The sequence below is a fragment of the Vipera ursinii genome, assembly GCF_947247035.1.
Source record: "Vipera ursinii genome assembly, chromosome: 3".
Taxonomy (NCBI): Eukaryota; Metazoa; Chordata; class Lepidosauria; order Squamata; family Viperidae; genus Vipera; species Vipera ursinii.
This window is the reverse complement of record NC_139516.1, coordinates 92,038,756-92,065,616: the sequence shown is the minus strand read 5'-3', so window position 1 is coordinate 92,065,616 and position 26,861 is coordinate 92,038,756. Positions and strand designations below refer to the sequence as shown.

The window sequence follows — 26,861 nt, the reverse complement described above, 5'->3', positions numbered from 1 at the left end:
CACTGTACTAGACAATAGTTAATTTTATCCACTCTTTTTCCTTCCCCTTTATCCCTGAGAAGAGTGCATGGTTTCAAGGGAAATTTCCTATAACAGTTTATTTAATGACTATTTTTACAGGTAAAACACATAGGATTTTATTTATTTATATTAGTATAGCTGGCCACCTTGCACTAAAGTCATTCTGGGCGGCATACAACATTTTAAAATATTATATAATAAAAATGCTCAAACTAAAGAGAAGAGAGCATGCAAAATATTTGTGACTCATAATTAGCTGTGTCAAGAATCTCTGGTGGCATATGACATATAGATGCAGCAATCATAAATCTAGCAGAAAGCCAGATTCAGCAAATATTAAGTTCAATTCTGTATAAAATGCACAATAAGAACAGCAGTCTCTGGAATCAATACCATCAAATCCTTAATTCTGTGCTGCATATCACCCAGAAGCAATCAAGAAAGTAAAAGCGGCAGACAGATCAAAGAGAGTCAAGACTCCTCTCCTTTCCCAGACTCCTCTCAATAAAAGACATCAGTTAGGACAATTAGTGCTTCCTCACTCCAATGTCCAGGAGTGCAAAGTGGAATTGAACAGATTCAGTCATTTATTCCAATAACACACTTTAATCACCTTCAGGTGAGCCTTGCCTAAAAAGGAGACAGTAGGAAGTGGATGGTCCTTTTAAATATTAAAAAGCTTAGGGTGATTTTCCCTAGATGTACATTGTACTATCGTATCCAGCATCAATTCCTGCAAATATTTACTGCATTTACAGTCCCATATAGTCAGTGAAATCAGCCATGATAAACATGATCAATAGACCCTACACAAGTTACAAATACCCACATCCTCAGACCTTACACCCTGAAATGGAGTCTATAGTACAAAACAGACAGTATCAGACATGTATTTGTACTTGTATTGACTGATTTCAGTATAAGCATTGGGAGGAGCTATTTTACCTCCAACATTTCTTACAAATGAGTTGTGTATCCTCCACTATAACATAATAAGTCTCACATAGTATTTGGCTTTATGGCTGTGGCTATTTTTAAAAAGTTGGTTAACTAGGTTAATGTATTGAAATACGTTTCTTGGCATCTTTTAGTGCCAAGCTCTATTTAACATTGTTTAATTCTTTACTAAAATACTTCATTGTTGGGGCTGAGATATTTCATTAGCTGAGGGTGTCTCAGAGGTGTCTGTAGAATCTGAAGATTTGTCAGTTATGTGATGCGATGTAAGTTCCATCTTTTATGTACATGCATGGAACATTGCAATGGAGGTACTAAAAAGAATGGAGTTTGCATTGTGTGGCCTTGATATTTTGTCCTTCTTCCTCTTCCCTCCCCTCCCCAAAATGCATATATTTTCTTGTGTTTAAGGAACGTTCAACTCTGGTTTTTAATTTAAACCGGTACATTAGAAAAACCAATATTCATGACAAAACAGAAGGCAATGTGAGTAGATAAGCCAACTTGCCTTTAACTTACGCATTTTATAGGAAAAATTAAAATAAATAAAACCATTGATTGCATCAAAATCTATTTTATACCAATTTTTGCTACATTTAGCTAATAAATGAATTATTAATATATGATAAGTATTATTTTCAGCATGAGGGATTTAACGAAGAGTTCCAACAGAAAGAATGGAACACCTTGAACAGAATTTACATTCTAAGGAAAATAATTGGCTCAAATTATTTGGCAGGTGAACGAGACAGTGTGATGGTAGTGGCTTGTGGCCTTTAAAAAAAAACTAAAAATGAGGTGCAATTTAAAAAATGTTTTCACTTTCTGCATGCTATTTTCAGAAAGGTAACCTGCTTTCTTTGGAATTAATTCTTATGATGGTGGAAAAAAATAATGCAGCAAAAGTATTTAAATCTATGTGATGATTATTTTAAAAAAGAATACCAATAAAAGTTGAAGACAAATTTTATTGAATTTGTAAGTTCACTTTACAATGAAATATTTTATGATAAAAATGTTGATTTTAATAAAAATATTAGCATATCAGTATACAGTTTACACAAGTTTAATGACATATAAATATGAAGATCATTTCCCATGTCTCAGATGGTATTGGAATCACTTCATTGAAATAATACAATTAATAAAAGTGCATGATATTTGTTCCAACTTTACACAGAAGAATTAATACATATAGAATGAGCATATGGAATAAAAAGCTACCACCAACATGTTGAATACAAGAGAGAAATTCCCTCTGAACTAGTTCTAAAAGGAACAAAATTGGATATCTTTATATGGACTAATATTGCATTTGACTGTACAAATTATATTCACCATGGAATATTAAGTTGAAAGTGATAATTTCTCATGAGTGCTGTACGTGACCCTGTCACTTATTTTAACTTGTGCATTCTCATACCAATTTGCTATTTCTTTAAATCAGTTATTTCCCAGGACTAAGATCAATCCTCAATAAATTCAAGCACTACCTTAGGTATGTTTTACTTAGCTACACTACAAGTTCAAAGTAAATTAAAGTGTATTTCAAAATAAACTTTGTGCATTCCCTTTCCATTATTTTAACAGCAGCTAAAAGATCCACTTAAGGTCAAGTTAGAACAAGTTGAAACATAATAGAACACTGTTGGGTACCATACCAGTAAAGAAATATTATTTTAAGAGTTGACATGTGTGACTTCAAGAAAAAAGCTATGACAATTATAAAAAAAAGTATTTCAAACATTAAAAATCCTTCATTTAATTAAAAACTCGTTTTTTCCCCAAAAAGAATCAGTGATACCATGAAAACTGTAAAACAAAGACACTAGATATCTATATTAGCTTATTAAAAATTATTTTAAAGGTGTATCAATTTCTATTTTTAAAAGATATGAGACCAGCTACAAAAAAAATTATTGATATTTTCATACCATTAGCCAAAAAAATGTAATGTTTCTGCTGTCAGATAATGTTTTGTTGAAATTGTTGCATGGGCAAATTATACTGTTCATACATATATTTATGCATCACAGTTCTGCCAGGACATTTCTTCTGTGTAAGTCTAATTGAAATAAATTCTGTTTAAGAAGACATGGGAAAAAAGCAATTTAATACTGGACAGAGCTAAAAGCAAAGCACTCATCCACAGGTGATGCTGCATCTGGCAAGTATTTCCTTCATGCATGGACCATGACTGGTAAACATAATGCAACAAAAACTAGGGGAATTGCTATTATGCCATTTGCCTAAGTCAGAAATTCAACTAAAATAATGGATTTCACATGGACCGAAGTAACCTTTATAAAGTGCTTATCTTTATAGCGGTTGGTTTGCTATTTATTGTTAAAGCTTCATAAAATAGTTTGCATTTCCTTTTCCCTTAGAAAGAAGGCACTCTCAAATGATATTCTCCAAGCTTCTCTGCAAATCATCTTGTGAGCTCAAAATTCTTATTCAATTCTGTGATGATGATTTAGGTACAGACTAAATGTCAGTCAATACAACCTTATACTTTTTCATAGTTTTAAGAATACATACAGCACCTCCCTGGCTATATATATATTCAATAGTAATAAAATATGCATATCAATCCTATTTAGGGTTAGTCACTCATTTTCAAGGAATATCAAAATACTGAAATGCAGGTCATGTTTTAAAACTACATAGTTTATAAAAGTATTACTTTCTCAAAACCCTTCCTTGAATGAGTACTTCCCATTTCCTATTCTGATTTGTTTATAGAAAACATTACTGAAGGTCTTCCACTGACAACTGATTTCAATATATGATCAATCATATAGAATAATTTCCTCTTACCAAAAAACAACAAACCTCACCCCAATTTGACTTACATATGGAACAATGCAATAATTCCCATTAATCTGCCAACAAATGAGCAGCACGCTAAAAGATGGGAAATTGCCCTTATAAATGGTTTCAGAAGAAAGTGTTTTCAATATAAAGTAGCTAAAACTAGCATATATACCAACTTTCAGTAGATTTCATCCTTGATAATATTGAGAAATAAATTCTGGAAATCCATCCACTTAGTCCAGTTCTTCTAGCGTTTTATAACTACTTGTTCATAAGCTCCGGATCCCACTCTGAAAGATTAGAGGAAAAGTTAGAAATAAAAGGAAAGCTTGAACTTGTACAGGGAATCCTCACTTAATGTACACTCATTTAGTAAGCATTAAAAGTTACAGTGGCACTGAAAAAGGAATATTGAAAATTGGTCCTAATGATTGTGATGGTTGTAATATCTCTGTAGTCATGTGATTGTAATTCAGGCATTCAGTGACCACTTGCAAGTATGATCTCATATATCAATCACCATTTACAATCTTCACTGCTGGCTTTCAATAATCAGACAGTGGAAAAGCTAGCAGGTCACAAATGCTATGACTCTTAGTATTTGCCTAACAACCGCAACTGCAGGAAACATAATCATAAGTCAGTGTTGTCATGTGATATTGCACTTTACGACTGGTTTGCTTAGCAAAGAAGCGCTCATTGTTAAGTGGGGACTACCTGTACAGCATTTTATGCTTTCACACACAGTAGAGATTTAGTAGTTACAAGACATTTGCAGTTTTCATTTTAAAAAATCATTATATGTCTAAGTGCCAGGACATAATGTTAGCACATTGTGTGCTCAGATGATAGAATGGAAACATTTTCAGAAAGGTTTTTTCATACCAGAGAGACATACTGGGTAGTATGGATGCAATAGTAAGGTAAGCATTTGAAGTCACAGTTTGTTGTGGAACCTTTTTTGTCCAGCAAATAATGGCTAACAATTCCACATGTGGAAGTTGGCATAAATCCATGTGAAAATTGAGAATATCACCACTTACATATTTAGCTATTTTTACAAGGTATATTTTTTAAAAATGGACTCCATCAAAGTTACATTAATTAGAATCTAAACTAGAGTGGTCCTTTGGGACTATTTTAATTTAACTGTAATATGAAGGCCATAGTCTTAGAAACAAGAAAAGGGGGAAAGCAACAAAGCTCATATGGGAGACTGACAGGAAATCTCAGATCTGTATGCTAGACTGGAACTTAAATAACTTACAAATTATTTCTATTTCATTGTGAATTGAGTTAACTTTTTAAACTTATATCTAATGAGAAAAAAAGAGGTAAGATTGTTTTGGGAGTAGGTTTTTATGTTAACACTTGTTTTTCAGAAGAAGCCAGAATGTTAAAGAATTAGGGTTTCTGTTATCCACCAGCCAATTTAAAAATAAGTTTAACCAATGCTTAAAATGCAACATAAATAAATCAATGCATCCAAAGAATGGAGGTCTGTCCTTTAAACTTGTGAGTTGGACAAATGGTGCCATTTCTTACAAATAATTTTCTTTTTTTCCTGTTTGTTCCATGTTCCCCTATGTTTCTGTTTCTTCAATATTTGAGTGTAACACAGTCTATTGTTTTTTCATGCTATATACCAAGAGTTCCCAACCCCCGGTCTGTGTACCGGCACTGGTCCTCAGCATGCCTGCAAGCGGGCCGCATAAACAAGCAATGCATCCTAGGGATGCAGGCAGTATTCAAAACAACACACCCTCTAGTCTGTGGAAAAACCTCTATCCATGGCACTGGTCCCTGGTGCCTAAAAGTTTGGGGACCTCTGCTATATACAATGAAAGATTTTGATGCTTTATATTGATTAAATGAATGTTTCTCAACCTTGGCAACTTTAAGATGTATGGACTTTAATTCCCAGAATTCCCCAGCCAGTATGTCTGATTGATGAATTCTGGGAGTAGAAGTCCATACATTATGAAGTTGTCAAATTTGAGAAACACTGACTTGAAGTGTTGGGATATGGTTTCCACTGCTGATTTTTGTCACAGAAAGAAACATGCATCTGGACCCAAACCAGTCTGGTTTCAGACCCGGCTACAGCACGGAAATGGCATTGGTCGCACTGGTGGATGATCTCTGGTGGGCCTGGGACAGGGGCTGTTCCTCTGTCATGGTCCTACTTGACCTCTCAGTGGCTTTTGATACCATCGACCATGGTATCCTGCTGCGACGGCTCGAGGGGTTGGGAGTGGGAGGCACTGTTTTACGATGGTTCTCCTCCTACCTCTCGGGCTGCTCACAGTTTGTATTGGCAGGGGGACAGAGACCTGGCCCGAGGCCCCTCACTTTTGGGGTGCCTCGGGTCGGTTCTCTCCCCCCTCCTGTTTAACATCTATATGAAGCTGCTGGGTGAGATCATCCATGGCTTTGGGGTGAGGTATCACCAATATGTGGATGATACCCAGTTGTCCATCTCCACCCCAAGCCAACCCAGTGATGCCCTTGACATGATGTCCCGGTGCCTGGAGGCGGTGCGGGTCTGGATGGGAAGGAACAGGCTCAGGCTTAACCCCTCCAAGACCAAGTGGCTGTGGATACCGGCATCTCGTATTGTCCAACAAGTTCCATCTCTTTTGATGGGGGGGAGGTATTGCCCCCCTCAGAAAGGGCTCGCAACTTGGGTGTCCTCCTGGATTCACGGCTTAATTTGGAAGATCATCTAATGGCCGTGACCAGGGGGGCCTTCACACAGGTTCGCCTAGTGCGCCAGTTGCGCCCCTTTTTGAACCGAGATGCCCTATGCACCGTTACCCACGCCCTCATCACTTCTCGCCTGGATTACTGCAATGCTCTTTACATGGGGCTGCCCTTGAAGAGTACCCGGAGGCTTCAGGTGGTGCAAAATGCGGCCATGCGGGTGCTTATGGGAGTATCTCGGTACTCCCATGTTACACCACTCCTGCACGAGCTGCATTGGCTTCTGGTTACCCTCCGAGTGCGATTTAAGGTGCTGGTAATAACCTTTAAAGCCCTGCATGGCTTAGGCCCGGGGTACTTGCAAGACCACCTGCTGCCATTGTCAACCTCCCATCGCCCGGTTCGCTCCCACAGAGTTGACCTCCTCAGGGTTCCGTCGGCCAGGCAATGCCGGCTGGCGACCCCCAGGGGGAGAGTCTTCTCTGTGGGCACACCGACCCTCTGGAATGAGTTGCCTCCGGAGCTGCGGATGGCCCCTGACCTTTGGTCCTTCCACCGTGACCAGAAGACCTGGTTGTCCAACAAGTGGGTCTGGACTGACTACGATTTTTAATTAGGCTTTTACTGGGTTAAATTGTTTTGTAATTTTGTATTTATCGTTTAATTCTCTTTTAAATTTTTTTACTCTATGTTTTTTAATTTTTCTTGTTGTGAGCCGCTCTGAGTTCTCAGGGAGAAGGGCAGCATATAAATTTAATAAAATGAAATGAAATGAAAATGAAATTAATGACATACCTATTAGGTAAGTGATGACTTCCAAAGGCAGTGCTTCCTCCAGGACCTACAAAAAGCCTTAGCCCTTCTTCTGCAAAAATAAATATATAAAAAAATGCAGTGTTACTATGTTTGACAAGCTGTTTTGTGGAAAAAAAGTACGATACAATGAATGTTTCCTGTCTCTTCCAGCTGTAAATATGGCTTGGAACCTTTGGGAGCAGAATAGGATATGATGGGAGAAATTCTAAAACAACTGGAATTGTGGAAACTGCAAGCCCCCCCAATTTTAAATTATTATATATAGATTCTCTAGAGTTACCAAATTATATATAGAAATTTAATAAATACAGTTATCAGTATACAGTATTAATTCTACAAATACATTTCTAATCTGAACAGTCGTGTTTCTTCAGAGCTTCAAAGGATTTAATCCTTTCATCAAAATGACCAAAGTAGCATTGTGCTGCAATGTCGGCCACTGTATGCTTGCATATACCATGACCGCATCCAAAAGGGGTGTGTTGTTATTCAGGGTCAGCCTGTGGGTTCGGCAGTTGGGTCGGACGACTCAGAGGAGGAGGGGGGTGTTGAAGAGCTTGCTGAGGGGGTTGGAGAGCTTGCTGATGAGAGCCCCCAGCCAGGCCCCTCCCACCTGGTCACGACGGAGACCCAGCTGTGTGAGCCTGACAGCGTGGATGAAGATGACCCACAGCTGGCCCTGTTCAAGGACGCCCGACGCAGGAGGCAGTCAATCAGGAGTAAACAGAAGAAGGCAATGGGGCACCTCGGAAGGAGGCAGAGAGAAGCCACGCCCTGAACTGTATAAAAGGGGAATGCGTGGGAGGGCTGGTTTGCTGGAAGGCAACCACTTGAATAGTTCCTGTTCCATAGCTCCTGTTTCATGGTTGGTGTCTTGTTTTGCTCTGTTTTATGTTAATAAATTTGGCAGGCTTAATTCCAGCCTCTTGCCGTTTGTAAAGGGGTTGTCCCTGCCTTTTCTGCAGGGCCAGTAGTAGGCTGGTACAGAACAGGGTGGGACATCTTTGTTTCACTGGTGTGATGCTGTTTGCATTATTTGTTCTTCTCTGTGGCTGATGCTATGTTTCTTCAGTAGGTGCTATTTGTAGTACCTTTAACCAGTGCTTTTTTTTGTAAAAGAAAAAGGTGTCGGAACTCACACATGTCATACAACCTGCCTTGCCTACCCTACAAGGTTCCATCCAAAAAAGGTGCCGGAACTCCGTTCTGAGCGTTCTATGAGAAAAAAAGCCCTGCCTTTAACAATTACTACACAATTAGTGATTTTCCTCTATATAACCTAAGATCTGGAATGATTCATCAACAATTTATTCTCAAGTTTTCACTCTTCTTTTACAAACCTTCTGCACTTGAGTCCAAACTGAAGTCTTGAGTCTGCAGTATTTTTTCAACAATGTCATCCGCATCAACTCTTGTTGCATCGACCCTCTTCAGCTGTGATTCCACAGAATCCTGTTTTACTGGTAGCCTATGAAAAATATGAAATATTTAGAAATGTTATGCTCCAGAAATAATCCTCAATAACTACCATATTATTAAACCTTCCATGGTATTTACCTGTTTGAGTTTTCGGAGAGTGCATCTTTCATAGTTGCTTTCAGATTATCTTCAGTGCTTCTGGATTCAGCCTCTTCACATGGCTCTAGAATACTACTTATACCAGTTGATGTGCTTCCCACAGAGGTATTTCTTTTATGACAGAGGTCAGAGAAACTGGATGATCTGGAATGTGCAGTACTGTATCCTAAAATATATAATTATTAATTCAGAGCCGTTAGTCTGATGCCATATCAAAAATTCAATTCTTTTTCTATCCGGAATATGCATTTTTAATGTCAATTATAATATAGCTATTTATTTGATTAGCAGCACCTAGTAAGTACTTGTACCTAGAAAAGATACGGATCCTTAAAACATTACAGGTAGTTGTTCACGTACAACAGTTCATTTAGTGACCCTTCAAAGTTACAACAGCACTGAAAAAAGTGACTTATGACCATTTTTCACACTTACAATTGCAGCTTCCCCACAATCATGTGATCAAAATTCAGGCACTTGTCAAGTCGTATTTATGACGACTGCAATGTCCTGGGTCATGTGATCACCTTTTGTAACCTTCTGACAAACAAAGTGAATGAGGAAGCCAGATTCACTTATCAATTGTGGCAAGAAAGGTCGTAAAGTGGGGCAAAATTCATTTAATAAATGTCTCACTTAGCAACAGAAATTTTGGGCACTATTGTGGCCATAGGTTGAGGACTACCTGTACTAAATTCTAAAATAACAATTTAAAACCTTCTGAACATCCATTATGGCTTCAACTGGACTACTAGCTATCCAAAACAAAAACAAAAAAATCTACAGCCCTAAAATTCCATATGGATCCACAGCTTTGTGAGTGAAAAATTCACAAGTTTCTTACCTTGAAGAATTTAGGGCATGAATATTACTAAGCAGTAAGTTTACCCTGATAAGGGTATGGTTTTCATCACAATCTTATCATTTATCTAGCAAAAAATCAAGTCTAAATAAATCTAGCTTCACAAATTCACACCAGTAATGGCCATGTTGGCCATGAAATCTTGATTTGTGGCTACCCTGAGGCTTCAATGTAAATACTAAACTCAAGTAAAATTGGGTCACCAACATATATGAGGAATTACTGCATCAGTTCAGAAAGAAAGGCAGCTAGATGAAGTCTACATATTCATTTTCTACTACAGAATTACAAAACTTGCTACCTGCTAAAGAGGCATCTGCATAGGAGGATAAATTAATAAAATATGCTTGGTTCCTAGACACTTAGCTGTTGCTAGATTGTTAAGTTGTTAAGGCACCAACCTAGAAACCAGCAGAGTGAGTTCTAGTCCTGCACAAAAGCACGAAACTAATAGAGTGACATTTGGCCAGTCACTCTCTCTCAACTCTAGAAAGAAGGCAATGGCAAATCACTTCTGAAAAATCTTGTCAAGAAAACTGAAGGGATTAGTTTAAGACTTGAAGCATGACAAAACAAACCAATCTGATATTGATAATGAAGAGGGAAAGAAAGGTAATGGGAAGTTGAGGTATGCTGGGGCTGCTGATAATTTATTTCTTTAAAAATGATGTATAAAATCAAGCAGGAGTTTCCACTTGGAAGGGATGCATAAAAATTAAATTAAAAAGCTAGTAACGAAACTGAGAGTGATTTTCCTCATCTGTTTCATCCTAACATATTTTGCTAATGCATGTCAGAGAATTTTCCCATACAAAAAAAACAAATCTTCGTTGGGTGTGTTCTTTTTTTTTTAACACTAGTCTGGTATTAATGAGCAGCATCTTTTAGTTCAAGGGACACCTGATAAACCCTTCAGTGTCACGGCTAAAGCAGTGGCTGAAAAATCTCAACAAAATTTGGCCTTATTTGAATGCAGGAATGCAGAGAAGGTAAAGAAGCACCTATCTTCAATGGATACTATGAGAATTAGAGATAAAAGAGGACAGTACAGGAAGAGAGAGTGAAATTTCTAAACCTGATTAAGTGTAAATGCTAAACAATACTTTCTGCTCGACTAAAACTCTCAACTTGAGATTCAAGGTGCTGGTGATGACCTATAAAACCCTAAATGGCTTGGGTCCGGGATATTTGAGGAAACACCTGCTGCCAGCATCAAGTTCCCTTTGTCCAGTGCGCTCACACAGGGAGGGCCTTCTCAGGGTGCGGCCGGTAAAAGATTGCCGGTGGATAACACCCAGGGGGAGGGCCTTCTCTGTGGGTGCGCCTGCCCTCTGGAACCAGCTGCCTGTGGAGCTTAGGACTGCCCCCGACCTTCGTTCATTCTGCCGGGACCTGAAGAACTAGCTCTTTGAGCTCTCTGGCCCAGGCTGAGAATTTTTAACTGGGTTTTTTTATTTTTAGGGATAATTTAATCTTTTAAAATTGTTTTTTAACTTTTGTATTTTGTATTGGTTTGGTTTTTAAATACCCTGTAAACCGCCCTGAGTCCTTCGAGAAAGGGCGGTATATAAATCTAATAAAATAAAATAAAATAAATAAACTCTATGACTACTGATTCCTGTAAAACAATAAAAGCAGATTTGTAGTTATGTTTATCCTTGTCTCAGTGGGAATCTAATACCCATGACTTGGGAAAACACTCATATGTCTCACATGTTTTTCTTTGTGCTAGCCTGTACATTCTCCTTCACTGTACTTGTTGCAGGTCACTCTTTGGTAGCATACATGGATCTTTGTCCTCAACAATTTTTTTCTGGAGCCAAAACTAGTATTCACTGAGAAATCAAAACAAGCTGCCCAAATAAAGCAATCGGTAGAAGGATGTTGCAAAATAAACTAATACACAACAGCTAACATTTCTTCTCTCACGATGTCATGTTGTAAATATTCTGACAAGATCCAATATATGCAATGTGTATATGAATCTGAATCAACGAAATCTTCTCAGTCTGGAAAAAATGTTATTACCAGAAAGATTATATTTCTACTAGGTAAATTTAAGGTAAGAAACGATTAAGGTGGACTTGTAGTAAAATAAGGCAATGGCTATAAGTAGTGCCTACAGAAAGTCACTTCTTAGAAATAAGGTTAAAAATTGTTATTTTGGAAAAAGAAACAAGTTTCTTCTTGAGTCTTCAGACATGAATTCAAATAGCTAGTACTAGTGGATTAATTGTTATTTTTGTAAGTTCCTCTTGTAATTATTTATTTAACCACAATGGAATTTGAAATTTTGGTCATAAGTTGTACCTTGAGGCACCACCTGATAGAACTTCATTTTACAACTATTTTTACAAAGCCATAGTCATTGCAGTCACTAAGTGAATCATGTGGTTAAGTGAATTAAATTGTTGTTAAGCAAATATATTCTCTTGAATGGTGTTTTTTTGCCAGAAACTGATTTTTTGCAATTACCAGTTTACTGTTGGTAGCAAAGCATATAGGTAAATTCCCTTCATATGTTCAAAGACCCACAACTGTACATAAGTATTCTCCTTTCCTTCCATCAATAGATAGGTGGGAAGGGGGGATTTTTTAGACAAGTAGGAGGGTGAAGGAGGTAAACGGCACCCTGAGACACTTCTCTGAGATGAGTTGCTACAGAAATCAACTCAATAAATTGGATTATACATTAAGTTGCTGCACAGAAGATTCATTCAAACTTATATATAAGAATCTAATCAAGCAATGTTCAGTACTAAACTAGGTCAACGGAATTCAAGAAGGATTGGACTTGGATTATTTGTAGTAACGTAAGGATTTTAAGCTGATGGCATGTTTAACTCCTCCCTCTCCCCAGCTCTGCCTGCTCTTGTATAGTGTTGGCTTCATTAACCAATATAATTTCTTTTAAAAGTTTGCACATCTTCAAACAGCCACCTAAACATCCTGTAATGCAGCATATACACTTTTTAGTAGCACAAAATAAAGTAAAAACTTGGTGCTCATGTTTAGACTACTGTTAAATGCTTTGGAGCTGGGCCTGTAAGAAAGTGCTAACCCTTATGTTTCATAGTTGCATAAATGTTTCATAAATATTTCTTAAAATTCTCTATTCACTTACAGTAGTAAGGAATTTTCAATTTAAGACCATGATTTGTGAATCCATAAAACCTTTTTTTTAAACAAAGAAAATTTGTTATTTATAAGCCCTGAAAGTATATCGCAAAGAATAATACTCTTACCTGATACTTTTGACTGTTGGCTTGCATAACTAGAAGTCCTAGAATGTCCACATGCTCCAAGTTCATCTGGGGCTGAGATGCTCTTGTTTGTAAAATCTATTGGGAAAAAAAAGTCAGATTGAACAGCACTGCTGTTGGATTATTTAATCAGTAATTTGCTGAATTTATTTATTTATTTATTTATTTATTTATTTATTTATTTATTTATTTATTTATTTATTTTATTTTTATTACATTTATATACCGCCCTTTCCCGAAGGACTCAGGGCGGTTTACAGGGTAATTAAAAAACCAAGATACAAAAGTTAAAAACAAATTTTAAAAAAAATTATATTTGTCCCTGTATAAATGAAACCCCAGTTAAATAAAATTAATCCTCAGCCTGGGCCAGAGAGCTCGAAGAGCCAGGTCTTCAGGCCCCGGCGGAATGAACGGAGGTCGGGGGCAGTCCTCAGCTCCACTGGCAGCTGGTTCCAAAGGGCAGGCGCCCCCACTGAGAAGGCCCTATCCCTGGGTGTAATATACCTTTGCATTATATATGAGGAATTAGTATGCAGATAACATTAGGAAATAATGGTAAGTAACTATGTTAACTCATTTACTTCTCTAATAATAATCTGTCTTGCTACAAGGCAACTTGATTCCTACACTAAAAATCCTCTATTCTGTCTTTGTTTAGCTTTCATCATTTAAAAATTTATATTGAAAAATATCCATCACATCTGTTATTGCTACAGGGAACTAAAAACAACTGTAATTTGTAATCCACTAATGATGAATATTAGTAAATGATGTTGGTCACCTATGTATATTCACATTCTTTTTTTAAAAAGCCATCCCAACACTTGAATCAATGCTAGTAACTAAGAAATGAGCTACACATTGTAGAAAAGCAATAACAAAAATTGTTTGAAGATTAAACAAATTTGAAATGTAAGATACTACGTTAGACCATTTCTCCATATTTAAAACAATCTGTAAGTAAATAATTAATAATGGAAGAAGGCGTTCTTCAAAATAACACCCTAGCTCTCTAGTAATTTTTCACAAACCAAATAATCCTAAAATTCTATGCCCCTTTTATGCTATGTACATTGAAATACTGTAGGTGTCTGTCACAGGGCAAGGATAGGAAACTTGCATCATACATCATGGCATATAAATGCTGGGTGATTTCCGCAATAATGTTATATATTATACTGTTGCTTATTCTAGATATCTACAGATAGTACTTTATCTAAATAGACATATCATCCCTCGTGCACATTTCTTAGATACACCTGATTTGTTGATTTGTCATAGTGAAATTCAATTATTTGAAAAAGAACTATGATGAAGTACAATCCATCATCTTAAGAAGCCTAATACTGAGTAATTGAATGATTATTCATTTTCCTGTGGCTGATAGCCTTCCAGTTTCCTACCTGATACAGTCAAATGTGATCCTTTAGTGTTCTCTGCACCTTTTCTGTCTTCATGCAGGGATTCTGATTCTCCAGCAATTGGTATAGACATTGCTGTAGATGGAGGCCTGCAATCAAAAAAGTTTGAGTTTAAAGGTTATTGTGTGTGTACTTATGTATGCATATACACTCATTCATACACATATACTTAAGTGCACAGGCTTTATGCTACAGTTCAGCAATAATTTTCAACTCTCCAGACATTTAATCTTACTCATGACTTGGCTTGACTCAGCAGAAAAGTTGGCTAGATAATAGTGTAAACAAGAATGAAAATTTATACAACAATTGATCGCCCATTCTGGAGCAAAGAATTTAGAGCTTTTATATATTTGTGCTGCAGAGCGCTTTTTCCCTCCTGTTTTTTAAAATTAATGGCTACTTGGTAATTTAATTGATAGTCTTGGGTTGCTGACAATTGTTTATGTAAGAGTTCCTTGTAGTCTGAGGACTGCTGGCTCACCATCTTCAACCATTAGAAAGGGAAAGATGTAAGCATTCTAACACTACTGCAGAGAAGGAGGATAATTCAAAAATACTAATTCTGGGAGATGCTAGGACTGAGGAAAAACAATTGGGAAAATTATAAAATATTAGGACTTGCAAATTGAAGGTGGATGCTTATGAGAAAAGAAATCTATTATTATTATACCAATTATGATTTGAGCCCTAGAATGATACCTAAATAACTTTCTCAGTAATTGGAAATATTAAATTTATCAGAATAGGACACCACAATTTTAAACAACAACAACAACAACAACAAAACCATCCACTCTGCTTGGAACTGCCTATGTTCTTTTAATTCTTAATAATTCTTAAGTCCTTGGTTAGGATTTGAATTATTAAGTTTCCACCAGCCTTCGACTATAGATTATCCACACATAATTATAACAATTCCTCTGTCAACAAGTCAGCATCTCTGAAGAAGTGGGCAAGGGACTCAGGAGCTCTGGCTGGGCAAGCAGAGCCCAGCCCTCGAAGCTTACTGGAAGAACTACCACAGGTAAGAAAAGAAAAATGTGCTGGAAAACCATACCATTATGGCCTGCTAACATAAATCAGAACCAACAGTGCAGGGCTAGTTAAAGCAAATATTTCAACAAAGGAAAATAATTTATCTAGACTCAAATACCACTGAACAACAACTAGCAGATCAAAGGAGGTTCATTACCAGCAATAAAATATTCAGGGAAACAGAATTGGAAGAGATTCAGAAAAATTGTGAAGATTCAAAACCAACTGTAGAAGAAACTCAAATAATAGCAATTGGGAATACAAAGGAAGTAAGATGGGTGAACTAGAGATAACTTAGAAGTAATAAAAACGGAACCAGTACAGGCCAGCACTGAAGCAACTTATGAATTAAGAGAAAATTATGGCAGAAGGACAGAGACTGCCAGCATTGAAATTATTGCCCCAAAAATGGAAGATGTGAATAAGCTGCTTGCAAGGATTAAAATAACATCTATCAAACAGATGCTTAATGATCAGAGAATGAAACTTAGGAACAGCCAGCCCTAATTGATCAGGTGATAGAAATAGACGATGGGAAATTGGTACTTTCAGATTTGCAAGTTTCTGTTACTGTAGCCTTACAATAAAGTAAAATTGGCTCATCTGGTCATGTTTCCTTCCTGGCTTATCACAGAGGGCTGTCAAAAACACATTGAACCACTCCAGTGAGCAATGAACAAGCATACCATTTTCTTCTCCCAGACTCCTGATGGGGGGGTACACTTTAGCTTGTAGACTTTGTCCACAATTTTTGCAAGTCAATCCTCTTTTATTTCTGTTATTTTTTTTTCACTTAGAAGGGAGAAGCTGCTATTAGTCCGTCTAGCTTTTATGATTGGTTGAAATACCATCTGGAGCAAGCAAGCCTTCCTCAATTTTTCTACCATTATTTGGCAGGCAAGGTTCTTTTTTTTAAGCCTTGGAGCAAAGATGCACTGCTGTTTTGAAGGACACAAATCTTCCTGGCATGCAACTGCCAGATAAAGCTGAAATTTCTATTCTCGAACCCCTCTTGCATTCTACATCCAAATCCAGCTCCACTGAAAAAAAATGGAGCTATGTTAATAAGGATAAACATGAAATTCCAAAATGTAACGTATATAAAGTATCTAATGCAGTCTAAGTTATTTTTTTTTACTATTATGAAGAAATGAAGATGCCCTATCCTGCTGGAAAATAACAGTTGAGTTTATTATACTATATATGCATGACACATCAGAGTAACGCTAAATAATCAGAAAGGCACAACACAAGTAGCACTCAATACAAATGATATTTATAGATGATTCAGATTAAATACAGAGCCAAACAAGCCTGACTACAATTGTTGTTTACTGTGATTCTGGGCAAGAAAGAAAAAAAATGCTATAATAGCATTTTAAACACTAACAAACTTGTATCAATTATTTCAGCTACTCATAACATTCTTATCTGAATTTTACACTGTTATTTAAATCTATGCAATTTAAAATAATTAACTGCAAATTAAGAATGTGTGCTGTTTTATAGTTCTGCACATTTCTTTTTGCGCTGCCTACAAGTAAATTATAACATGGCTAATGGAAAAGAAAATCTCCCAGCTGCACTGCTACAATTAGATCACTCACTGAGCTCCAGTACATGACTCATTGCAAAAGACCTCATTACTCTAGAAATTCATCCCAGTTGTATTTTTTTTCTGGTACAATATATGTATACAACTTTCTGGAACAGCACATATCCAAAAGATCTTATGGTTCTTATGGACGAGAAGTCAAACCACAAAAACCACTATTTCTAATATCCAACATGCAGTAGGTCAATGCAAGGTACACATCTGTATTACTAATTGAGTATGTTATTGTTAATAAAGTTAAACTACATAATCCTAGGAAATACAGACAAGGTTGTGACTAAGAGGAAAGGATCCTTCAACATTGTTCCTTAACTTCAGACAAGAGTATTGCTGGTATGATAAAAGCCCACATGCAATTTATGCAGACTAACCATAAGCTAATTGTCTTAAGTTTTTGAGAGACTGAACAGCAGCACATTACTAGCATTTAACATTCAGCATTTAACACAATCATTCTTCAGCATCTAGTAGACAAACTGGGCCCTTTAGGCTTAAACACTCCTTTGTGCAAGCTGGAACAAATATTTCTAACACCTTTTTCTTGAGCACAGGTTCTCCTCAGGGCTGTGTCCTAAGTCTGCTGCTGTTCATCCTGCTGACTCATGACTGTTGTGCTACGTTTGCCACCAACCATATTGTGAAGTTTGCGGATGATACAACAGTAGTGGGCCTTATTCAAGATGACAATGAGGGTGCTTACAGCAAGGAGGTTGAAAGTTTGGTGAACTGGTATAAGGAGAACAGCCTAGTTTTAAACATTGGAAAAACTAGAGATCATTGTCGATTTCAGAAAAGGCAGGCACAGCCACACTTCTCTTTGCATGAATGATTCACCAGTGGAGATGGTTACCAGCATGAAATTCCTGGATGTGCAGTTAACAAGTAGGCTGGCTTGGTTGCTCAACAGCGAGACACTGGTGAAGCAGGCGCAGCAGCACCTGCATTTTCTGCATTGCATGAGAAAAGCACATCTTTCTTCCCCTGTCCTTACCACTTTCTACAGAGGGACAATTGAGAGCATCCTGCCATACAGCATCACAGTCTGGTTGGGAAGCATCACTGCTTCAGACAGGAAATTGGTGGAGAGTGGTGAGGATGGCTGAAAAGATTATTGGCAGTTCCCTCCCTTCCATCCAGGACACAGCACATAAGTGTTGCTTGAGCAGGGTCCGCAAGATTGTCTGGGACGCTATACATCCTCTTCATGACCTGTTTTCCTTGCTACCTTCTGGGAGGAGGCTCCGTGGTATCCGAAGCAGAACATCCAGATTCAATCATAGTTTTGTTCCATACAGTATTAACTTTGTGAAGCCTTGTGAAGGAGGAAGCTTCCTCCTTCCGTTATGTATTCAAGATGGACAGTGATTAATATTTATATGTTACTTATATGTAAGGGTGTAGGTCTATACACGTTATATATAGTATGTTGAGATGTGTGTTATGTGTACACTTTGAGAGCAAGCACCTAAATTTCACTTTTAATGTGTGCCATTGTGCCCACAGTGAAAAATGACAATAAACGTTATCTATCTATCTATACTTATATTTTAGTCTGCCCATCACTACAGAAGACAGGAACTGAAGGGCCAGAGAGACTCATTTCCTATGGATTGGACTCACATAATTCAAGACAAACATTTGCAATTTTAGCACTAAATTATTCTCTAATACAGATCTGATATGCTGGGTAGATGAGAAATTCATCTAACTAACCAGTGATAACATAAATATCTCCTTGTTCTATGACATACAACCAACCAAATAGTATGTCAAAAATACAGTTTTTCCAAGATCAAGGTGGTACTGTGCTATTGAGAGATATACTGAGCTTGAGGATGCACTCCAAAAAGTCATAGTGTAGAAACAAACAACAAGGTTTCATTTCATTTGCTTATATGCTTAGCTAATCATAATCATAATAGTAAAGTTGGAAGGGACCTTGGAGGTCATCTAGTCCAACCCCCTGCTCAGGCACAAAACCCTATACCATTTCAGACAAATGGCTATCCAGTCTCTTCTTAAAAACTTTCAGTGTTGGAGCATTCACAGCTTCTGGAGGCAGGTTGTTCCACTGGTTAATTGTTCTAACTGTCAGCAAGTTTCTCCTTAGTTCTAGGTTGCTTCTCTCCTTGATTAGTTTCCATCCGTTGCTTCTTGTCCTATCTTCAGGCGCTTTGGAGAATAGCTTGACTCCCTCTTCTTTGTGGCAGCCCCTGAGATATTGGAACACTGCTATCATGTCACCCCTAGTCCTACGTTAATACACTTACCTTGCAGTATACATAATGCTTACTGATAAGGAAAAATAGGGTTAGGGTTAATCAATTTGCCTTGGGTGACTGAAATCTGGCTTTAAGCAGAATCCAGTTTTAATAGAATGACAACAGATAGTGCAAATAAAGATTGCTGCAATTGCACAGCAAGTCCCTTGCTCATGTAGGATAGTATGGAATTAGATTACTAAAATTAAGTATTTTATATTTTTTAAACATTTTAGATAGGTAGCAAGATATGTGTATACATGCCCATGCGGGCACACTGATTCATAAATATTGAAAACTAGTATGGTGTAGAGGTGAACGAGCTGGTTTGGGGCCTAGAAGCAGGGAGAACCAGATTTTACTCCTCCCTTAGGCTTGGAAGGGAGTTAGGTGATCCTGGGCCACTCAATCTTTCACAACCTTAATCAGCACCAGTTCAGTAAACAGCCAGTTAGAAAGTAAAACTCCACATTGCATCATGCATTGATAGTGTCGGTATAAAGACTATAGCAAAAGCAGTGCATAACAACCAGACTCTGCAACCAAATGGGACAAACGCCAAGAACAATATGTCTATAAATTTAAACTTACGTTTTAAAGCAAGGGTCTCCAGACATTAGCTGCATGCTGATTAAGATCTATAAATCAGTAAGAATGAAATTTTAAAAAATGAAATCAAACTGCAATTCCAAAAATATGGAAAGAAAAAATGAATTATATTCTATCAAGTGAACTATTGAACGGAGCTATTACCAAGAATGGATTATAGTTACGGCATATAGATTAAAACCTCTTATGAAAATCAATTACAAAGGCCTAACTGAATACCAATTTCAAAACCAAATTCATTAACAAAGATTGTGTTATCAAAACTACTTCAGATGAAAAAAACAAATTGTATAATTTCACTAAGGATTTTACTACTTCTGTGTTCATTATATCACTAGACATAACTAATGACAAAAGAAAAAAATGTATTCAGACAAACTAGAGTGCTATTTATACAATATCCCTAAAACAACCATAATAATTTAAGAACTTTCTTCTGATGGGTTTTCATTTGTTTACAGTTTTTCATCAGATATCCTATTAAAAGAAACTAATTCCTTTAGGTCCCATTTATTGTACTGTGATCATGAATGGGGATGGAGAGGGAAGAAGGAAGAGAAGTATGAAATAATGGATGGTTACTGTACTTTGTTTTCCTATTAGCAATTAGCAAAAAGCTACTTCTAAAAAACAAAATGGAATGGAAAAAAATCTCCACATAATTACTTTGAGAATTGAATTGTCCTGCCTTGTGTTTTTGGTATCATAACCTTCCAGTAAGCAGCGGCGAGTTGTATTTCCTGATCCAGCAAACTCTGCCAGGTTAAGATCTGCAAAACCCAACTATTGACAAAAGAATGAAGTTAGTAATCACAGAACAAAAAAGAAATAAACAAATTTAGGCTTTGTAGTATGCCTTATCTTTGTGCTACATAACTATGTTTTATAATGCCTGATATCATTCAAAACAATAAGAATATACTGCAATATATTCTACACACAGATATAAAAAGGAAACAAAAAGAGGTACTGTATTACACAGTGTTATCTTTTTACCTTTGCGTAAGTCTTCCCTCCTTTTAATTCCTGCAACAAATAAATAGTTGTAGTCAAAAAACCCAAATCAAATGAAGTTATATGGATTCTTTATAAGGAAGCATACCAAACAACTTCATACAATTAGTAGTACTCTTTGTAAAATTTGGATGTTATGACTGTTATGAAAGTGAGCTGCTAATGTTTATTCTTCTAAGGGATGAGGCAGAATAACAATAAGGAAAAGAAACAGTAGACTACCAGCTCTTTATGTTTTCCTTATTTATTTCGAGTCTGAATCTCAAGGACCTATAGAATCTGCAATGTTAAAATGCAGTACTGGAAGCTACCTCTGCCCACAGCAGAAGTTCGATCCTGACCAGCTCGAGGTTGATTTAGCCTTCCATCCTTCTGAGGTTGGTAAAATGAGGACCCAGATTAAGGCAATAAACTGACTGTAAACCGCTTAGAAAGTGCTGAAAAGCATTATGAAGCAATATATAAGACTACATGCTATTGTTATTGCTATCTTAAAGAATGTTTCCCACTTTTGAGATAATAAAGTGTGTGTGTGTGTGTGTGTGTGTGTGCGTGTGTATGTGTGATAATCACAAATTTAGATCTAACTGCACTATCTTAATCCAACCTTCTTCAATTTAGGGTCTTCTACATATGCTGGATTTCAAGAATATTGGGCCAGCATACATAGTCTATTATACTATATACTAGTATGTGTATGTAAAACACCTTTTTATACATCAATAAGAGATTAGACAATAGCTAGAGCAGAATATGCTCAGGAAAATCTAATTTGAAATAACAAAATGAATAAATATATAAACCTATAACTTAAATGGGAACAGATACTAAAACAATATATAATTTACAGGGACACAACTACAATGCAAATTTAAGTATGATACCCATTTATACCTTTCGTACAGAGACTCTGCAGATGCAGGGATCCAGAATCCCTGTAGTGGCACTTGCACTTATTTTACATATAAATGAAAACCTCTTCCTCCAGTGAACACAGTTTGCTTGCACCACTTCCCTGTAAATAGAAATAAAATTACAAGATAATTAGACACTGACAACATAAGATTTAATTGTTATTTTCAGAAAATAAACCCTACACAGCTTAAGACATCATAGGTCAATTTCCTCCTACAGTGATTAGTATCTTCATTTCAATGTTAATAGCTGTGTGGGATTATTTACTGCTGGTAAAATGTAGTCAATACTGCTTTTTAAATATTTTTACTAGATGTCAGAATCCAGTTATATTTCATTTCTATTTTCTCTGATGTAAAACCAATCCTTACTATCTCCTGGATTCTGTCATACTACTAAAGGGGAGGTGGTATGCATGGGGTTTTTACTACTTTCACTTCCTTTATTCACAACAAAGTAACCTTTTGTTGATTCACTTGGGTCTGCCAACCATAACAATTTGGCCATCTGCCTTTCATCCTAGGCCCCTCTGAAACTCTCTTTACCAACAGCGAGGGAAAAAGGGAGGGGGAAAGATGCAACACCTGGGATCTGGGTAATAAGACGATTGAATGATAGTGCCAACGGAGCCGAACTGATATTATCTTTCCTGAATTTAACACCTAGAAACTGTGGGGTGGGGGGCTGCTTGGGAACACTTTAAAACATTGAATGGGGGGGGGAATCCCTCAGATCCTGTCTAGCATGCCTTCAGTCAATTTCTCTTAATAAAAAATTCCTGTTGAAAGAGACTGTTTCCAAGAGTTCTGTTTTCTTAAGATGTGGATTGAAGTGGGTCCTTACACTATTTTTATTATTAAACCAGAGATTAGGATGATGCATGCAGTATTTGCAGAAATATGCGTAAATAGTTAAGACTGTTCTGCCTTTATATGGAAAGATAATTTACTTACTATAAGGAAATTAATCATGGACTCACACTTCCTACTTTCCTTGTACATAATAATTTATGAGCCTGATTTTCAGCAAATATGACTTTGGGACTATATCTAAGTAGAAATTAATGTACTTTCTAGTACTGCATTTTGTATATATAGTATCTAAGATGCTCTGATATTAAAAAGTAAAGACAAAGAATAAATTGGATGGCTTAGATGAGAGGAAAGGATTGCCAGAATAAACAATTTCTTTCATCAATCTGCAACCTTATTTTAACACAGAGCATTGTTGACCTTTAACTACATAGCTTTAATTACATAAAACAGGTAACAATATTGAAAGTTGAAATTGTATACCTCTGGCATTTGCCTCTGCACAAAATACAGTTGCCAATGCATTAACTTTGACTTTATCAAATGTTCATAATGTACATTAAAGTTAAACTAAAAATGTCTGTGCATGATCTCTTAATATTTTTTAAAAAATATTTTATTAAATGCAGGAATCCGACTGCAGAGATGGGGTGAGGTGCTTAATTTCTTCCTATGTGATTTTTCTGATCAGAATTGACCACCCTATCCGTGTTTTTCAACACGCCATCCATTCATTACAGGTAGTCCTTGACTTAAAATTGAGCCCAATATTTCTGTTGCTAAGTGAGACAGTTGTTAAGTGAGTTTTGCCCCATTTTACAATCTTTCTTGCCATAGCTGTTAAGTGAATCACTGCAGTTGTTAAGTTAATAACACAACTGTTAAGCTTCCCCACTGACTTTACTTGCAAATAGTGACCACATTACCCTGGGATACTGCAATAGTCATAAATATAATATGAATCAGTTGCCAAACTTCTGAATTTTGATCACATGACCACAGGGATGATGCAATGGTCATAAGTGTGGAAAATGGTCATAAGTCACTTTTTTCAGTGCCATCGAACTTTGAACTCTAGTAAGTTGAGGACTACCTGTATTTCACTATGATGAATAGTTACCATTCAGTTTACATGCAAATGTTTTTTAAAATGAGAAGTAGGAAAATATTCTACTGGAGAATAAATGCACTGCAGTTCAAATAACTAAAAGTGCCAAGGATTATTCTGAGCAATATTATCACATCCTTCCATCCAATTTGATGGATATGGAATAAGAAATATTATTTACAATATTAAGAAAGTGCTCAGAATTTTATACAAGCATAAAACATTCAGAGAATCCTTTCCATTTCTGTAATGGAGGAGAGAGTTGTTAATTAGGTTCTGAATACCCAGATTATGAATAATTTATTCTATCTTGAATTTCCCGGTGACCGCTCAAGTGCATTAATTTGTGTAGAGAATATATCCACTCACAGACCAAAACCTTTTTCTGAGAGAGAAGAAAATAACATCTGTGGAAATCCAACTGAGATTTTAAAAATAGCAACAACAACAACAACAGCACCCCTCTACCTGGCTTTTGGCAGCCAGTTATTAACAATCTGATGTAATGTGGTTCCTGAAATATAAATTATAGCAAGCCACAGTTTCTGCAGTAACAAATGTGACAATCAATACTGAGATAAAGGGAAAAAGCTTTCAAAACACAAATATTGCTTTTGGTAAATCAGGAAACAGTGCAATGGAAAAACTAACTTGATTCCACTTAACAAAATAATGACAACAATTTAACTTCAGTTTTATTTTTATTTTATTTTTTTGATGAGAAGAAAGTACATTTTCACACAGAGAACACATTAACCGAGGTACAAGCTAGGTTTAGAAGAGGCTGCTCTATTTTCGACTGTGCTCTTATTCAACAACATCTGACAAAAAATACACTTCCAAATCACGTGTGAAGCTATATACAGCCTTTATAGATTTCTCTCTCAAACACAGAGTGGCTATTGTGAAGATTTTACTGTTCATTAGCCCATCACTGTAGGCCAGCTATTCTCATGGTTTTAAGTGGCTTACAATATTGTTTTTATCTGTGTATTCTGATAGAATACTCTTAACAACTTCCTTGCTTATCAGTAGAAATTCTGGTCCCAATTTTGGTCATAAGTCAAGCACTATCTTTTATTTAAAAACCCAACTGTCTTTTTATGCACACATATGTAAAATATACATGTATAAAATACCACTGGGGTTTAATGGGCACCGCTTCCTGCATTAGTCTGTTAAATCAAGGACTTACTGTACTATATATTAATTATGAATTGTAAAATAACTAGGGCATCACATTTTTTTTACACAAATATATCCATTAAAGCAGACATGTCAAACTCGTGACGGCACGTAATGTCACACAACATATCAGAGCCTTTTCACCATTGCCGGCAATGGGGTGGGCACAGCTTCCGGATGACGTGTCCGGTTTGACACCCCTGCATTAAAATGTAAGGTACAAGCCAAAACATTAGAGAAAAGATTTAATGACTGCAAAAAACTTTGAAAGAATACTCACTACATTTAGGGGGGAAAAGAATCCACTCTCATATTTAGGCTAACTGAAAACATATTTTGAGTACAAACTTCACTTTTTGAGCATTCATTCGTATTTAAAAGTACAGTATTATACAAGTTGTTGTTTTACATTTAGCATATTCTAAAACTGTCCTATAAATCTGTTTTTACACTCATATTGATTGGTCACCCTAGCAATGAACTATAATGACAGTGTCACTAGCAACTGCGCTAAAGAACATGTTGATGAAAACATTCCTCTGTGAGTCAACTTCCTATGTACTAGAAATGCAATGTTTAATTCAGCACACACAATCAGATAAACAGAGTCCAATTTACAGATGATGTTTCACAATCATTCTTCAAATTCATTTCTTGAGGGTTTTTCATCCTCCCATGAGTTATTTATTGGGAAGAAGAAAAATGAATCATCAGAATGAACTGGAACTTCCAAAGATGCCCAAAACTCAACATGTGTTTTTGCTTATTTCTAGTAGCAATTTTTTAACTTTAAGGAGGACACACATGGCCTGGACAGCTACCCTCCATAACACAATCCAGAAAAAAGGAGTTATGCATGACTGCCTACAATCTGAAACCCATTTTTCCCTTTGAATCTGAAATGATGCACAGACCTACTAGAATTAGATAAATACACATAAGTCCTCACTTATCAACCACAACTGGGTCTGGCAACTCCATTGTTAAGCAAAGCAGTCATTAACTGAGACATCACATGATTGTGACTTGCTAGCTTCTCCAATGACTCTACTTGTTGGAAGCTGGCTATGAAGTTTGCAACTGGTGATCATGTGACCATGGGATGCTGCTATGACTGCAAAGGTCTGCTGGTTGCAAAATGCACAAATTTGTATTGTATGACTGCAGAGATGCTGCAACAGTTGTTAAATATGAGAATTGGTCATAAAGTTATTTTTCAGCACATTTGTAACTTCAAATGGTCACTAAATAGGGCAGTCACTAAAGACGACAACCTACAATTGGTTTACCTTTGTTTTGAAGTCTACAGCAGGGGAGGTTTATTAAGCTTCTGGTGGACAACTATATTGAATTAGTGAATTGAATTTGACTTGGAAATAACCATTCTTGTTTATTTTCAGTAAGCATTTGTCTCTATGACAAAGGGAAATCTACATTAAAATGTGTTTACACTATTTAATTTTTTGCAGTATTTATACTGACTAATTGAAGCTTCATATTTAATGTTAGAAATAGTATCACTTTCTACACTTTGGTTTAGTATTTCATTAAGGTAATTAGATGAGTCACCTTTTTACTGTTAGTTCACAGAGAAGAATTGGCATACTGTTTCTACTACCTTTATTTTATTTTTAGCCTTTTTAAAAATATTGCCCGTTAATGCAATGCCTGTTTTCAATGCAGATTCTGTGGTTGTGACTGGGAATAATTGATGAAAGGATGAGAATAAATATATGAAAATTTTACTTGGAGGTTGAAGCTGTAAGTTGGAAATACTGTAAGTTGGAAATACAACCATATATTTCCCCTAAAGAAATCAATGCAATGGGTTTAAGACCAGGGGTGTCAAACTGCCGGCCCATG

At 36.5% G+C, this 26,861-nt stretch overlaps 1 protein-coding gene across 1 annotated transcript in view; it reads right to left on the bottom strand.

Annotated features, from left to right (window-relative positions):
* Nucleotides 1-173: 173 nt before the first annotated feature.
* Nucleotides 174-26,861, bottom strand: part of EEIG2 (EEIG family member 2) — a 33,803-nt gene continuing 7,115 nt past the window's right edge. Inside the window, exons 2-11 of the mRNA XM_083358881.1 lie at nucleotides 21,873-21,993; nucleotides 20,961-20,990; nucleotides 20,631-20,747; nucleotides 19,947-19,993; nucleotides 14,424-14,530; nucleotides 13,000-13,095; nucleotides 8,872-9,058; nucleotides 8,655-8,782; nucleotides 7,294-7,363; nucleotides 174-4,085 (exon numbers count right to left, since the gene is read on the bottom strand). Coding sequence (XP_083215007.1) covers nucleotides 4,043-4,085; nucleotides 7,294-7,363; nucleotides 8,655-8,782; nucleotides 8,872-9,058; nucleotides 13,000-13,095; nucleotides 14,424-14,530; nucleotides 19,947-19,993; nucleotides 20,631-20,747; nucleotides 20,961-20,990; nucleotides 21,873-21,993 — 946 coding nt within the window. The 3' untranslated portion in view covers nucleotides 174-4,042. The remainder of the gene's footprint in view (nucleotides 4,086-7,293; nucleotides 7,364-8,654; nucleotides 8,783-8,871; nucleotides 9,059-12,999; nucleotides 13,096-14,423; nucleotides 14,531-19,946; nucleotides 19,994-20,630; nucleotides 20,748-20,960; nucleotides 20,991-21,872; nucleotides 21,994-26,861) is intronic.